Source organism: Sinocyclocheilus rhinocerous, unplaced genomic scaffold (assembly GCF_001515625.1).
Source record: "Sinocyclocheilus rhinocerous isolate Xijiao unplaced genomic scaffold, SAMN03320098_v1.1 scaffold3125, whole genome shotgun sequence".
Lineage (NCBI taxonomy): Eukaryota > Metazoa > Chordata > Actinopteri > Cypriniformes > Cyprinidae > Sinocyclocheilus > Sinocyclocheilus rhinocerous.
The window spans coordinates 113,035-131,662 of NW_015641451.1; the positions used below are offsets into that span (position 1 = coordinate 113,035).

An 18,628-nucleotide genomic window follows, 5' to 3' on the forward strand; every position below is an offset into this window, starting at 1 on the left:
ATGAGCTGTTGTGGGATTATTGTGTTGAATGCTGAGCTGAAGTCGATGAACAGCATTCTAACATAGGAGTCTTTATTTTCTAGGTGGGTAAGAGCCAGGTGGAGGGTGGAGGAAATTGCATCGTCCGTAGAGCGGTTTGGACGGTATGCAAACTTGAGCGGATCGAGTGTGTTGGTGAGGCTAGTTTTGTTGTTGTGCATGACTAACCTCTCAAAGCACTTCATGCACTCAAAGCACTTCAGCACATCATGATTGGAGTCAGTGCTATGGGACAGTAGTCATTTAGACAGGACACAGGTGATTTCTTTGGTACCAGTATGATTGTTGTGGATTTGAGACATGTGGGGACGACTGCCTGGCTCAGCGAGGTGTTGAAGATATCTGTTAGGACATCTATCAACTGTGCAGCACAGTCACTCAGTACACGGCCAGGTATGTTGTCAGGACCCGCAGCCTTGCGTGGGTTAATCCTAGATAGGGTCTTCCATACGTTGGCTGGAGACAGACAGAGTGCCTGGTCGTTAGGAGGTGTGGGCAGTTTTTGTGCAGGTGTGTCATTCTGCATTTCAAACCGTAAATAAAAGTGGTTGAGTGCATCTGGGAGGAATGCAGAGAAATTCTGGGAGGAATTCTTCTTACAGGCCAGAGAAGTTCTGCCGCAGAAATATGTGTGGGATGGCAAGCAATAGACCAAGAGCGCAATTCTGCGCACTGCACACCTTGGCCACCTGGAATATATGGGCGACACTGACAGTTCACCCCAAGGGAAGCACTTGGAGTTAGGACTAGGGTGTGTCCTGTAAGGTTGTGGTGGGTGGGACACAGGATGCACTAGGTTGCCAAAAAATGATTTAAAAAAATGTTTTATAAAGAAATTAAAAATTACAGTTATAAATAATATTAATTAATTTATTTATTAATTAATGAAAATGTGTTTGTATCTCTTTTCTTATAATCATAATTATATTTGGGTGATTCATTTTACGCTGAAGTTTGAAATAGAATTTGTAAACATTTATATTTATCTTATACATTTGTTTTGCTTTGTTTGCAGCAAATTGGTGCATTTTATTTTCCAAAATATTTTTTTGGGGATTTTCTTTTTGCAAACTAGAACCTTACAGGACACACCCTTGTCCTAACTCTAAGTGTTTCCTTTGGGGTGAACTGACAGCCTCACCCAAAATTTCCAGGTAGCAGAGCTAGGAACCAATCTAAATTAATTAATTAATTAATTAATTAGTTAAGATGTTTGTCTTTTAATTTAATCATACTAAGCTAAATCACAACACTGATTTTATGGTCAAAGAACATTTCTATAAGTACCATTTGTTAAGGGTTACCATGCTTCAGTTATGTAATACTTAGACAATATACTTTTCAATTTACAGGTTTTAAAACACTGTTAGATTTAAAATACAAAATACAAAAATGTACAGTAAATAAACAACTGCATTTTTTAATCTTACAACAGTATTTTGATATCTCAGATTTTTATTTGTTTTTATAATTATGACTTTATTTCTTGTAATTTTGACCCTATATTTAACTATATTTCTCACAATTGTGACTTTATTTCTCTCACTTTCTTACAATTTTAAACGTTATTGCATTTACAGAAATCAGGCTTTCATAAAATTAAAACCTTTTTAATATTTTATTAAAGGAACAAGAAGGTTTCCTACAGAAATGTGACAATATGATTTCTATAAAGATCTCCATGATTTATTCTCAGTCACAAATACAGCTTTAGCCAGCAGATGGCGATGCGATTCTATTTCTGCTATAAAGATCCAGTTTTTTTTTGTTTTTTGAATGATATGCAGAAAGGATGGAAAAATCATTTTAACTCATGTCCACCATTAATTATTGGCCCACTCTAAAGTCCCTGCTGATGGCACCACAACAACAAATCCCAAATCCATTTCACGCATTTAAGAACTCTAAAAAATAAACAGCTACTTTTAAATGTCCGTAAATAGAAAAAGAAGAAGCTTCCCCACATAATGGTGAAGTTACTCCATCAACCAGTGGAGGAAAAGCAGTTCCTGAAAATCTGGCAATTCTTGAACCATCAGTCAACACAAACTGCACAAAGTCTTTCACCAGGGCCGACTCCAACTCATTTTTTGGTAACACTTTATTTTAAGGTGTCCTTTGTACACGTTACATGTACTTACTATTATAATAACAATAAATTATGCATAATTACATCCAAGTAACCAAAGGCCAAACCCTAACCTAACCATATAGTAAGTAAATGTAGTTAATTACTATTACTTAATATTTAAATGTATAATTACACTGTAACAAGGACACAAAATAAAGTGTAACCCTTTTTTTCAGTATGCATACTGTAACAGGGGGAACGAGATGTGAGACATCTGCAGGCTTTTATTAGACAGGGACGTGGTCATAAAACAGGCATGGGTCAAACAGTGGCAAACAGGTACATAACAGGCAAGACAAAAGAGTATCCAAGGAAGGTGTGAGTCAGTCGATGGAGAACGTAATCCTGAGGGCGAGGCAAACGGGAAATCCACAAGACGAGCTAGAGTCCAGGCGAGGTGCAAACACAGTCCGAAACAGCAAGGCAAAGGGTAATTCCAAAACAGGCTATAAACTTCAAGGCAGGCGGAGATCAGACGAGAAAACAGGCAAGGATTCAAGACACGGATAAACAGACTAAGAACTAGGCTAGGCTAGGCTAGGCTAGACTCGACACTGGAAACTGGGAATGCGCCGTAAAGTAGCTATCAGCTAACACTATGATACTCGGCAGTTTGAGAAGGCTCTGAGTGGGTGTAATATAGTGTGTGTGTGATTGGTTACAGCTGTGTGCAATCAGTGCAATGGATGACGGGATATGTAGTCCGGGATGACATTGGAGATCAGACGAGACGAGAAAACAGGCAAGGATTCAAGACACGGGTAAACAGACTAAGAACTAGGCTAGGCTAGGCTAGACTCGACACTGGAAACTGGGAATGCGCCGTAAAGTAGCTATCAGCTAACACTATGATACTCGGCAGTTTGAGAAGGCTCTGAGTGGGTGTAATATAGTGTGTGTGTGATTGGTTACAGCTGTGTGCAATCAGTGCAATGGATGACGGGATATGTAGTCCGGGATGACATGTAACAGTTTGTGTAGTGCGAGAGTCAATGTAACGGAAGGGTGACCTCTGGTGGCGATCGAACGGAAGTCCATGGACAGGATTCGTGACATATACATACATCATATAGCTATATGAAAGTAAATGTTTGATCTTTATGGACGTGATACAAATTAATTATTAATTCATATCCTTTATTGCATTTTTGGAAAGTTGCACCACAAGTCATTTTTTAAAATGACCTAATTATGTTTTCTTCCCTGCATGTATTTCCCCCCTTATAATAAAAATCCTACGCCAATACTTAATAAGATTTTCTTTTCAAGAATTTTATTATTTTAATTAGCCCTTTTCTTCATTAATTTCTGCCATATAGCATATAGTTGTATAATCCTGATATCCTTTTTACTGCATGCCACCCCCCAAAATTGGAAAATCTATTTTTAATTCAGAATAAATAAATAAAAAAATGCATAAGAGGTGTTTTCAAGCCATTGCATTTATGAATTACATTTTTAATGTGTTTTTGGAAAAAAAAAAAATACATCCAAACAAAAACATTACAGACCCTGTCTATTGGATTTGCATGGGCTTTGTGAAGAAGGCCTTCTGTAGCTCTGCTCTGAAGATCCTGTGTAGCTTGTTTTGTCTGCAGATTCAATTTACCTTTGCAGATGGCTTCAACAGCGCTTGTATTCTCATAATACATCTCAAGGTTTTTTAGATCAGTGTATTACAAATGAGCCATAGAGCACATCTATGACTCCAGTACCTCATGTCGGCCATCTATAATTTGATTCACAAAGGTTGTGACCTCCTCCATGTGCACACAGGTCCACGTGTCCGTGCCTGTTGCACTTTTCGTACAGCTTTGCTGGTCTTCAGCGTTTCCTTAGTGAACTAGGAAGGATTCTCGTGTCGATTTAGCTCTGTGATATAAACTTGTCCTCCGCATCACATCCAGAGCGTGTTGTGTTACATTGTGAGTCATAAACAGATCGTAAGCAGAGCTGTATTGTGTATAATTGCGTCGACGGTATTGTTTTTTCTGCTTTCAACATGTCTTACAATAACAAGTGCTCAGGCAACAGCAAAAGGAACAAAGTAGCTGTGATGCACACAATGGTTGCATCTGAAATTTTTGTAGGCAAAAAAACAGCATGTGAAAAGAGTAGTCCGAATTCATTATGGTCATAAAACAGTAGGCGAAAAGTCCCCAGATAACCTACTACTTTTGGCAAGATGAGAAGTGCACATCTAATGGTCACTTTTCTATCCCATGAGGCCACAGGAGAGGATTTGTGAATGGCAGTGAAGCGACATAACTGACACTGTAGGTCACATGACAACATGACAAATATAGCACATCCAGATTAAATTCATACTGAACACATTCACACGATATAGAACATACTTTTTAATGTCTGTGAAGTGATTACTTATTCAAAAGACTGTCTACACAGACAGTATGCAATTTAGGATGCTGTCAGTGAGATGAAGCAGAATATAGGCCCAGAATCTCCCAGAATGCATTGCAACAAGCTCAAAAAATTCCATATAAGATGGTGGAGAAAGTGAGATCAATAAAATAATACCAAAAAGTAAAAGTATTCTTATGCTTATCAGAGATTTTCATTGTTAGCAACATGCTAAAACCAAACTCTGTTGGTGAGTTGAGTCGAGCCTCAAATGCAAAGCATGTTAGTAATGCTAATGTTAGGAACGCCATTGTTTGAAAATGAGCAGTTTTGGTATTACCAATTAGCAAAACTATTTGTTTAACTACATTTCTTAACAGCAAAGTGTTAGTGTTGCTAGCTTGTAGATAATTTTCTTTCAAAAAACGTATTATTGTTCAATTTTCCCCTATAGCTGTCAGCTGTTTAGAATCACAAGTTGTGATTTCTGATTTGATCAACTTTGAGCTTAAATGTAGCACATATAATTAGCTTCTTTTTCTAAACCGTAGATTTTAGCTTAGCTTGGCACAGCTATTTTTGTGTGGAACAACTCGGCTACATTTCCTGAATAGCTTAATTGTCTAACACTGGAAATCATTCACTTATGAGCCGGGATAGATGAAAAATAACTAGTTTAAATGTAGCATGCTACTTTTGTCATGTGTAATTAGCTAATTTTTCTAAACATTATGGCTGTGTCCGAAATACCCCTACTAGTGCACTATTTTGAGTGGACAGACATTGGTAGTGGGCATTATGAAGTGCACTAATTCAATCCCACAATGCACCTCAAAAATAACTAGCTAATTTTTGCTTAGCTTAGCCTAGCTCATTTTTGAACGTTCCACTTTTTGTTTTTTGATTGGGATGCTTACATGTAGGCAATGGCCATCATCATAAAAGAGGTTATGAAACGGAGCCCATGTCTAAGAATGGAGTACTAATGACTGACATGGTTACGCTCAGTGTTGCCAAGTCCGTGGTTTTCCCGCCGAATTGGGCTACTTTAACACTGTTGCCGCGGGTTGTTTTTCATGTCCGCGGGTTGAACGGACTCCAATAACATGATATTTATCCCCTGGAATGCGAATTTTAGCAGGGGAACCCCACCAAAAAACGTGTATTTTACCATCGGAACGTGATTTTTAACTGAGGACCCCCTCGAAACGCGATTGGGCTAGTTTTGAGTAGCGATTGGGCGGGTTTTCTTGTGAAAATCTGGCAACCCTGGTTACGCTGTGGGCAGTATGTGCTCTTTTCTGTGTATTCTGTGAAAAGGCCTATAGTACATGAGTACACCATGTCCTATTTCTTTAATGAATACTTGGTACAATGGTGTCTTCATTTGCAGCCATTAGATGTGACCTACAGTCATAAGTAATAGGCAGAGGCCGACGTTACATGAAATGTATACATGAAAGAGCAGGATGAGGTATCAAACCCATCTTCGTAGTTAACAAGCGCTGATATTGTCGACAATGTGCTGTGATTATAAACAACCAAATCTCTAGGCAACTAGTCAACATTGCCCAAAACAGCTGTGCAAGCAGAACAACGCTGCAAGATGTTATCATTAGTGGTGTTTGCTAAGGTGGTTGCTCATTATACTTAAGAGTTAGGGATTCCAACAAGCCCCAACCCTAGATATTAAACATGTCCTGATATATAGCTTGTCCTGCACACCCATCATGTGCCCGTCATTATCTTTTTATGGCTTGGCAAGCTTATAGTGCAGGTTGCAAATTGTCATATGGAGCAACTCCTCAAAAATATTAAAGATCCTCTGCAGTGAATGGGTGCCGTCAGAATGAGAGTTCAAACAGCTGATAAAAACGTCACAATAATCCACAAGTAACTCCAGTCCATCAATTAACATCTTGAGAAACCAAAAGCTGCACGTTTGTAAGAAACATCATTAAAATGTTTTTAACTTTAAATCATCACTTCTAGACAAAATATCCATAATAACGCTTCCTGCAGTAAAAAAGTCCATCTCCTGTTGTCCTCCCACATATTTGTTTAGAGCTGTTTTCAATTGTTTTCACTTCTAAATGGTGTTTGATCTGCGCATATTTCGCTTTATAATATTCTCTTCTCTAATTTTTCACTGAAGGAAGCAATATAATGGATAGAGGACACATATTTTATCCGGAAGTGATGGTTTTAAGAAAGAAAAAAATGTCCTATTGATGAATTTATTACAAATATGCAGCTTTTTACTTCACAAGACATTAACTGATGGACTGGAGTGGTGTGGATTACTTGTGTATTATTGTGATGTTTTTATCAGCTGTTTGGACTCTCATTCTGACGGCACCCATTCACTGCAGAGGATTCATTGACGAGCAAGTGATGCAATGCTACATTTCTCCAAATCTGATAAAGAAACAAACTCATCTACATCTTGGATGAGCTGAGGGTGAGTACATTTTTCGCAAATTGTCATTTTTGTATGAACTATTCCTTTAATGCATTAATAATTTATAATATTTTTTATGTTAAAACTATGTTCACTTTTGGAAAAATGAAATATTTAACATGCATACTGACATCTATTCAAGGTAGGTAAGAAACATATGGTATTGCTTCTTGAGGATTACACCACATTTTTAGTCATTTAATTGAACCTTTTCTTAAATGAAACCAACATTAGTACAAAGATTACATTTGTAAGAACTTGGCTCTTGTGTTTTAAACTTGTTTTTTCAAAGTTTTATTTTCTTTATTGTGGAAACTCCTATTTGACCTCCTTGGGAGCAGGTGGTGGATAGGAAGGGTTTAATAATATGCACACTGATATCAGCCAAAAGGAAAGTAATTTGAAAGGCAGACCAAGTTATTACATTTTGAAAAAGGATTATGAAGTCAAACATTTATTATTATTTTTTGGAATAACATACACTAATCAATCGTGCACAGTAAGACCAGAAACAAGTGAAACTGAGAAAGTAAATAGGGTCAATTTTTATTGTAGAAAAAATACTGGCCAACCATTACTCATTTTGACTGAAAAAAAGAAAAAGCGAAACCCAGACTATTTATGATGGAATGAACACTTGTCACTGTGTGAGTAACATGCGCAGCAGACCTATCACAGAAGTAATATGGTGTTGCTAAGAGACATGGCAAATGTCAGCTGGCTGCCTCATCATCATCCTGTTGCTTGCTATCCGGCTCCTTCTGCCCGGCCGCCGTTAATTAACACCTGGATTCTCTTCGGATGAATCAGTTCTGCTGGAGCTCTGCGGTTGCCAGGTGCCTGAAGAGTGACAAGCATTTGCTGAAGGTGGTTAAAAGCACCATTTCCTTAGTGCCCATTTACACCCGTTTATATTATGCTGTTTCTGTTTGATTTGAAACACACTGAGGAATTCATAAATTCAGCCCTTTTGTTATGCTGTGATAAGAGTATTGTCCGAGTATTCACCGCCATGTTGTTAGGGTGTTGTGGTTTATTGCCAGGGCATCACTATGTGGTTGCTATATGGTTTTAGCATGTTTCTATGTGGTTACTTTGGTATTTGTATTGTTTGCCTGAACAAAACTCATTGCTATGATGTTTGTGTCAAAACCATGCTATGTGGTTGCTAGGTATTCTGAGTCATTTTCAGTGTGTGATTGGTAGAATGGTTGCTAGAATGTTCTGGATGGTTGCTAGGGCATTGCTAGGTGGTTTTGTAAATGTATTGTAGTATTATTTGTACAAAACTCATAGGCCGTGAGGCTTCTGTCAACACAACCACACTATGTGGTTAGTAGGTGCTCTGGGTTGTTGTTAAGGTGTCATTTTGTGGTTGCTATGGTGTTGCTAGGTAGTTGTTAAGCATAAGTTGTTATGCTGTTGTTTTAGATGTTCTGAGTAACGCCCAAAACACACTGCATGATTTTCGGCTGTCCCAGACGAAAGATTGGGTTCGTGAAACAATCGAGGTGATTTCTGTGATCGTGGCGCCTAATCGATGATCCTGTGTCGTACAGTGAAAGAGGTTCAAAGACGGCCGTTGTCACAGTCTTGCGACCAAAGCCTACGATACAGCATGATCATGGCACAGTGTGTTTGCTGCTACGATCCACGTTTACTGACCTACCAATAAAAATGCGACATGAAATCAACGCGACATGGCACTAAAACATAAAACTGCTTACCACAAGCTCTTATCTCTTCCTCTTTCGCTGCTTCCACTTTTTTCAGCACACATAAAAACTACCAACACATTCTTACTCCCAACTCGTCACATATTGACACTTGGTCAGGACCCCTTGGCGTCGCTTTTTGACGCTCAAGGTACCCCTTTAGCGCCATTTTTCGATGTGCAGGGTCCTCCATTGTTTTCAGTTGTTTGTCTTAATTTAATAGTTTGCATGCATTTGTAAAAAATAGAAATAATTTTATACTTTTATTGGAGCACCTAACACCACCCCTACCCTAAACCTACCCACTTCTGAACAATATAAAACACGTAACAGGCAAATAAGTGCAGTCACAGGTATTTATTGCAAAAACTGACCATAAACAAGCAGTATAAAAGCATTACAAACAAGTCGTGTTGCATTCCAATTCTTCTGAAGCCATACGATGTCTTTATGCGAAGAAAAGTAAAACATAAGGTTTTATTCGCTGAAAATGATCCCGCTCCGTTAACGCGCTCACATCTCATTCAAAAAGATACTCTTGTCCTGTAGAATGACACAATCGGTCACGAGCCATACAAGAGCCAATAGCATTTCACAACCAAGGCTGACGTAAGGCTTCTTCTGACGGCATTCTTTAAAGGGGTCATATGATGCGATTTCAATTTTTCCTTTCGCTTTGGAGTGTTACAAGCTCTTGGTGCATAAAGAAGATCTGTAAAGTTGCAAAGACTAAAGTCTCAAATCCAAGAGATATTCTTTATAAAAGTTAAGAGTCAACCACGCCTACCTAAAACGGCTCGTTCTAACACGCCCCCACATATCATTTGCGCACAGACTGCAGCACACAGGATGAGCTTTAAGGCGGACGGAGACGACGATCGCGTTTATTCCTCTCACAAATCAATCGTTTTGCCTCGGATGACTTGGAATATTAATACTTTTTGAATAAATGATGACGGTAGTTGTATCTGCCTGTTATATCTTTGAGATATCTTTATTGACAAACGGTAGGTTTAGGGGCAGGGGTTGGGTTACGTGCTCATAAATGTGTAAATAGTGTAATATAAATAAAACAGTTGTGACTGTTGAAAAATCATTGAAAAATCACACCCCAACATATATGCGATAATGGCAATATTATTACCCAATATATAATTTAATCATGGCGATAAAATTCCCATTACCTTTCGCATCGGCATATTGACGCCAAAGGTTTCTTATTTAAAGCAATGGAGGACCCTGCACGTCGAAAGATGACGCCAAGGGGTCCTGAGCAAGCGTCAATATGTGACGAGTTGGGAGTAAGAAGGTGTTAAAACTACTGCAGCTAAAGTGTGAATTATCACGCTCTTTTTGTTTACCACTAGCGCATGCTGCGTTTTATTCCTCTATAGTAACGTGTGTCATAGCCTGCGAGTCAATAGTTAGAGTCATCGTACAGTCTACACATCGTAGCCAAGTTTATTAGATCCATGTCGCACAGTGTGACATGCAATAATCTTATAGGATTGCTAAAATCATGTAGTGTGTCTCGGGCTTTACATGTTTCTGTGATTGTTAGGCTAATGTGTTGTGGGTGGTTGCTGGAATGTTCTGAATGGTTGCTAGGGCATTGCTAGGTGGTTTTGTAATGTATTTTAGTATTGTTTGTACAAAGCTCACAGGCTGTGAGGTTTCTATCAACACAATCACACTATGTGGTTCGTAGGTGCTCTAGGTGGTTGTTTGAGTATCGCTGTGTGGTTGCTAGGGTGTTGCTAGGTGGTTGCCATGGTATCGCTATGCAGTTGTTATAGATGTTCTGAGTAACATGTTTCTATGTGATTGTTAATGTGTGGTGTTTGGTTGCTAGAGTGTTCTGGACGGTTGCTAGGTGTTCTGAGTCATTTTCAGCATGTGATTGCTAGAATGGTTGCTAGAATGTTCTTGATGGTTGCTAGGGTGTTGTTAGGTGGTTGCTAAGGTATGATTTTATTGTTACACTGTACACATCTCATTACCTTGATGTTTCTATGTGGTTTTCATGGCATTGATTGCAGTGTGGTTTGCAAGGTGTTCAGTGTTGCTATGTGGTTGCTAAGAGACTGCTAGGTGGTTCCCAGGGCATTGCTATGTAGTTACTATATGAAATTAGTTTTTCTGAGGTTAACATGTTCAAGGATTTTGCTAGGGCATCTCTATGTGGTTCCTAGGGTGTTCTGGAAGTTGCATTAGCATTGTTAGGTGGTTCCTTGGGGTTAGTGGGTGGTTGGCATGGCGTTGTTATGGTGTTGCTAGGTGTATTTAGTTGTTTTTTTAAAATGCTGCTATGTGGTTTTCAGGGCTTCGCTATGCAGCTGCTATTTGCTCCGAGACATTTTTAGCATGTTGCTGTGTAGCTGTTTAGGTGTTCTAGATGGTTGCTAGGTTTTTATGGATGCATCTAGGTGAATGCTAGATTGTTGTATTATTGTTTGCCTTTCCAAAACTCACTGCCCTGATATTTGGGTGTTCTAGGTGGTTTCCAGGGCATCAGTATGTGGTTTCCAGGTGTTATAGGTGGTTGTTTGTGTCACTACTGCTAGGTAGTTGCCATGCATCTGGGATGTATTCTGTACAGTGGCCCACAACACAACAAATTTTCCAAAACACAACGGAAACATGCCACAACACAACGGAAACATGCCACAACACAACGGAAACATGCCACAACACAACGGAAACATGCCACAACACAACGGAAACATGCCACAACACAACGGAAACATGCCACAACACAACGGAAACATGCCACAACACAACGGAAACATGCCACAACACAACGGAAACATGCCACAACACAACGGAAACATGCCACAACACAACGGAAACATGCCACAACACAACGGAAACATGCCACAACACAACGGAAACATGCCACAACACAACGGAAACATGCCACAACACAACGGAAACATGCCACAACACAACGGAAACATGCCACAACACAACGGAAACATGCCACAACACAACGGAAACATGCCACAACACAACGGAAACATGCCACAACACAACGGAAACATGCCACAACACAACGGAAACATGCCACAACACAACGGAAACATGCCACAACACAACGGAAACATGCCACAACACAACGGAAACATGCCACAACACAACGGAAACATGCCACAACACAACGGAAACATGCCACAACACAACGGAAACATGCCACAACACAACGGAAACATGCCACAACACAACGGAAACATGCCACAACACAACGGAAACATGCCACAACACAACGGAAACATGCCACAACACAACGGAAACATGCCACAACACAACGGAAACATGCCACAACACAACGGAAACATGCCACAACACAACGGAAACATGCCACAACACAACGGAAACATGCCACAACACAACGGAAACATGCCACAACACAACGGAAACATGCCACAACACAACGGAAACATGCCACAACACAACGGAAACATGCCACAACACAACGGAAACATGCCACAACACAACGGAAACATGCCACAACACAACGGAAACATGCCACAACACAACGGAAACATGCCACAACACAACGGAAACATGCCACAACACAACGGAAACATGCCACAACACAACGGAAACATGCCACAACACAACGGAAACATGCCACAACACAACGGAAACATGCCACAACACAACGGAAACATGCCACAACACAACGGAAACATGCCACAACACAACGGAAACATGCCACAACACAACGGAAACATGCCACAACACAACGGAAACATGCCACAACACAACGGAAACATGCCACAACACAACGGAAACATGCCACAACACAACGGAAACATGCCACAACACAACGGAAACATGCCACAACACAACGGAAACATGCCACAACACAACGGAAACATGCCACAACACAACGGAAACATGCCACAACACAACGGAAACATGCCACAACACAACGGAAACATGCCACAACACAACGGAAACATGCCACAACACAACGGAAACATGCCACAACACAACGGAAACATGCCACAACACAACGGAAACATGCCACAACACAACGGAAACATGCCACAACACAACGGAAACATGCCACAACACAACGGAAACATGCCACAACACAACGGAAACAAGCCACAACACAACGAAATTAGCGCAACACAACGGAAACAAGCCACAACACAAGGAAAATAGCACAACACAATGGAAACAAGCCACACCACAAATCAAAATTAGCGCAACACAACGGAAACAAGCCACAACACAAACAAATCTCCACAACACAATGGAACAAGCCACAACACAAACAGATCTCCACAACACAATGGAACAAGCCACAACACAAACAGATCTCCACAACACAATGGAACAAGCCACAACACAAACAGATCTCCACAACACAATGGAACAAGCCACAACACAAACAGATCTCCACAACACAATGGAACAAGCCACAACACAAACAGATCTCCACAACACAATGGAACAAGCCACAACACAAACAGATCTCCACAACACAATGGAACAAGCCACAACACAAACAGATCTCCACAACACAATGGAACAAGCCACAACACAAACAGATCTCCACAACACAATGGAACAAGCCACAACACAAACAGATCTCCACAACACAATGGAACAAGCCACAACACAAACAGATCTCCACAACACAATGGAACAAGCCACAACACAAACAGATCTCCACAACACAATGGAACAAGCCACAACACAAACAGATCTCCACAACACAATGGAACAAGCCACAACACAAACAGATCTCCACAACACAATGGAACAAGCCACAACACAAACAGATCTCCACAACACAATGGAACAAGCCACAACACAAACAGATCTCCACAACACAATGGAACAAGCCACAACACAAACAGATCTCCACAACACAATGGAACAAGCCACAACACAAACAGATCTCCACAACACAATGGAACAAGCCACAACACAAACAGATCTCCACAACACAATGGAACAAGCCACAACACAAACAGATCTCCACAACACAATGGAACAAGCCACAACACAAACAGATCTCCACAACACAATGGAACAAGCCACAACACAAACAGATCTCCACAACACAATGGAACAAGCCACAACACAAACAGATCTCCACAACACAATGGAACAAGCCACAACACAAACAGATCTCCACAACACAATGGAACAAGCCACAACACAAACAGATCTCCACAACACAATGGAACAAGCCACAACACAAACAGATCTCCACAACACAATGGAACAAGCCACAACACAAACAGATCTCCACAACACAATGGAACAAGCCACAACACAAACAGATCTCCACAACACAATGGAACAAGCCACAACACAAACAGATCTCCACAACACAATGGAACAAGCCACAACACAAACAGATCTCCACAACACAATGGAACAAGCCACAACACAAACAGATCTCCACAACACAATGGAACAAGCCACAACACAAACAGATCTCCACAACACAATGGAACAAGCCACAACACAAACAGATCTCCACAACACAATGGAACAAGCCACAACACAAACAGATCTCCACAACACAATGGAACAAGCCACAACACAAACAGATCTCCACAACACAATGGAACAAGCCACAACACAAACAGATCTCCACAACACAATGGAACAAGCCACAACACAAACAGATCTCCACAACACAATGGAACAAGCCACAACACAAACAGATCTCCACAACACAATGGAACAAGCCACAACACAAACAGATCTCCACAACACAATGGAACAAGCCACAACACAAACAGATCTCCACAACACAATGGAACAAGCCACAACACAAACAGATCTCCACAACACAATGGAACAAGCCACAACACAAACAGATCTCCACAACACAATGGAACAAGCCACAACACAAACAGATCTCCACAACACAATGGAACAAGCCACAACACAAACAGATCTCCACAACACAATGGAACAAGCCACAACACAAACAGATCTCCACAACACAATGGAACAAGCCACAACACAAACAGATCTCCACAACACAATGGAACAAGCCACAACACAAACAGATCTCCACAACACAATGGAACAAGCCACAACACAAACAGATCTCCACAACACAATGGAACAAGCCACAACACAAACAGATCTCCACAACACAATGGAACAAGCCACAACACAAACAGATCTCCACAACACAATGGAACAAGCCACAACACAAACAGATCTCCACAACACAATGGAACAAGCCACAACACAAACAGATCTCCACAACACAATGGAACAAGCCACAACACAAACAGATCTCCACAACACAATGGAACAAGCCACAACACAAACAGATCTCCACAACACAATGGAACAAGCCACAACACAAACAGATCTCCACAACACAATGGAACAAGCCACAACACAAACAGATCTCCACAACACAATGGAACAAGCCACAACACAAACAGATCTCCACAACACAATGGAACAAGCCACAACACAAACAGATCTCCACAACACAATGGAACAAGCCACAACACAAACAGATCTCCACAACACAATGGAACAAGCCACAACACAAACAGATCTCCACAACACAATGGAACAAGCCACAACACAAACAGATCTCCACAACACAATGGAACAAGCCACAACACAAACAGATCTCCACAACACAATGGAACAAGCCACAACACAAACAGATCTCCACAACACAATGGAACAAGCCACAACACAAACAGATCTCCACAACACAATGGAACAAGCCACAACACAAACAGATCTCCACAACACAATGGAACAAGCCACAACACAAACAGATCTCCACAACACAATGGAACAAGCCACAACACAAACAGATCTCCACAACACAATGGAACAAGCCACAACACAAACAGATCTCCACAACACAATGGAACAAGCCACAACACAAACAGATCTCCACAACACAATGGAACAAGCCACAACACAAACAGATCTCCACAACACAATGGAACAAGCCACAACACAAACAAATCTCCACAACACAATGGAAACAAGCCACAACACAAACATATCTCCACAGCACAATGGAAACAAGCCACAACACAAACAAATCTCTACTACACAATGGAAACAAGCCACAACACAAACATATCTCCACAACACAATGGAAACAAGCCACAACACAATGAAATTAGCACAACACAGCGGAAACAAGCCACAACGAAATTAGCACAACACAACAGAAACAAGTCACAACACAATGAAATTAGTGCTATGCGTTGTGGCAATTTGGTTGTGTTGTGCACTACTGCGCCACTGTAATTCTGAGTGGTTTTTAAGTTATTTCTACTGGGCCCAGACAAAACAGCAAAGTCTACAATGATATTGTTGTGTATAGATTAGAGCCCGACCGATATATCGTTTTGCCGATATCATCGGCCGATATGAGCCTCTTAAGTCTATGGAAAACCATTGAAACTTTGAACAGCCATATCTTCGTAACGGCACGAATCCGCACCAAATTCGGGGGATCCCTTCAGCTCGAGGATCGCCGACCGATCAAGCGATCCCGGGGGGCTACCGACGCGCAGAGGGTGGCGTTCGAGAGGGCTCCTCGAGCTGAAGGGATCCCCCGAATTTGGGTTACAGTCTCTGACAGACAGTATGTGGAAGCTGCTCAGGTCGCCATTTTCTCCTCTCAGAAAGCAATGATGTAGACAAAACATCTGGTTAAGTGGGGTTTTCAGGAAATGTGTGTATACTCCCTGGACCTCTGCTTCTAGTAAATACTGCCGTGTATTGTGCACGTTATATTTTGACAGACATTAATGCTGTTATATTTAAATAACGTGGATTTGAAACAGATGGATCGCAAGGTAATTGTTATGTATTTATTAGTATTCAGTAAAGTGATTGATGTACATGAGTGTGTTATGTCAATGTTTTTTTTCTTCTTCAAACAAAATAACCGTTTTTGACGGATGTGATAATGTGCCTGTGGGGGGAACTGTTTGATTTTTGTGTATTATAAAATGTGCTGGAGATGTCTGAAATGCTATTTGCATAGTTCATTATTACTATTATTTTACAAAATTAAGTTTATTTTGAGGCTTAGATATATTACATATTACTCAGAGATATGTTTGGCTTGTCAAAAATGTTGCACATTTATTGACTTTTGAAAATCAAGTTCGTTTTTACCAGGAAAGGAGTGGTTTTGATGCACAAAGTTGTTTTTATTGTCTCTAATAGCAAAAATAATTTATGTAAACCCATGAAAATGCAAATCCTGTTGTAAATAATAGTGAAAAAGCACTTTTTAAAACTGTACTCCGTTATTACCCCTTAGCAAAAAAAAAAATATACACACAAACACAGTATATACTGGTTTCAGTGTTGTTGTTTTAACCCCTTAGCAGATTTTAGATAGAAACACACAACATATTGATCCAAACTGATTTGAATAAAGAAGCTTGATTGATTTGACCATTGTACCAATTATTTTAATGTACATTATTATATGTAAGAAATCAATTTAAATGCTAACAATCCCCCAAATCAAGTTGTTCAGCATGGAAACTTACATTTATGCCTCCTCAAATATTGATTTTGCTGACTAAGTGTCCTTTAAACTTCTAGAATCATGAATCACAGTTATATGCAGGGGCCTTGGAGTCAAAAAAAAAAGGTTGAGAACCTTAAAGAAACTTTGGTATCATTGATTCTGTGATTTCACTGTTGTAATTTGTCGTTTATGATTATTACTGATTTTTTTCTGTCAAATATGCAATTTACAACACTGCACCACAGTAAACACTATAGAATACAATACACAGTTTGGAAAGCAGAGCAGTAATTTATTACAGTTTAATCTGAGACTGGATTTCATCGACTTGACAGTTTTAGCACTTGAGGAGTAGGACAAACTAGCTCTAAAAATAGTCTAGAGTGGACTGATGTTACAAAAACCAGAGCCCAACCAACATCTTGCCTTTCTAAGAAGTGTGATGGAAATAATGTGAAAATACTGAGGTGATAATATCGGGTCTGCAAGTAAGCTCTATTTGATCATGTAAAATTCTCTATACCATGTTATTGATTTCGGATGAGAGTCTGCTAATCTTTCAGACTTTTTCTTTTGTTTTGTGAAAGATTAATCTGTTAACTGTGGGGAAATGCAGCAGTGTCTGTGTTATGACTTATTGAAATTTAAATATCATGCTTGCACATGTTTTCCTGAAAGAAGAACAGTTTTCCCTAAAGTTTGTTATTTTCTGTTCAACCCTGTTATGCTGTGACATTACCACCTATGTTTATGATATTATATTTAGATAGTGACATAAAAGTTGTTTTGATCACATGGTTGAAATAGTAGAGAAATGTCATCATTTACATCATTTACTTTCAAACCTATTCTACTTTCTTGGGACATATATATATATTCAGAAATCTATCAGTTTTCCCATACAACTCTAGCAAAAAAGAGCTGTTTTTTAACCAGAAAAGCTATAACCAATAAACCAATAAAAGCGGTTTAGTAACCATAATTCTTCAAAATGTCTTCTTTTGTGCTCCAAAGAAAGTAAGTCACATAACGACACGTGAGGGTGAGTAAATGAATACAGTTTTTTTTTATATTTGGGTGAACCTTTAAGTTCTTTTCAATTGTTACAAACCACCACATTTTACTCATAAATCTGAAAAACAGCCAATCTAAAAACCATACATTCTTGGGGGAACATATGACGAATTCTTCTTGGGGTAACTAAAACTCGCGCTTAAGGCTATATTGTTTAAGCAAACATGCGTGCGTTGCGTGAGACAAACCCCCTTTTTTTCATTGAACATTTTCATTGTACGTTTAAAATACCTTTAAAAGCCTAAGTTCCTTTAAAATACTCAGCCCCCTTAAACTGTTTGTTTAACACACACACACACACACACACACACACACACACACACGCACACTGA

The 18,628-nt window shown here is 39.7% G+C and overlaps 1 protein-coding gene across 1 annotated transcript in view; it reads right to left on the reverse strand.

Annotated features, from left to right (window-relative positions):
• Nucleotides 1-9,906, reverse strand: part of LOC107754982 (E3 ubiquitin-protein ligase RFWD3-like) — a 23,581-nt gene extending 13,675 nt beyond the window's left edge. The window contains exon 1 of the mRNA XM_016571629.1: nt 9,892-9,906. Coding sequence (XP_016427115.1) covers nt 9,892-9,906 — 15 coding nt within the window. The remainder of the gene's footprint in view (nt 1-9,891) is intronic.
• Nucleotides 9,907-18,628: the final 8,722 nt, after the last annotated feature.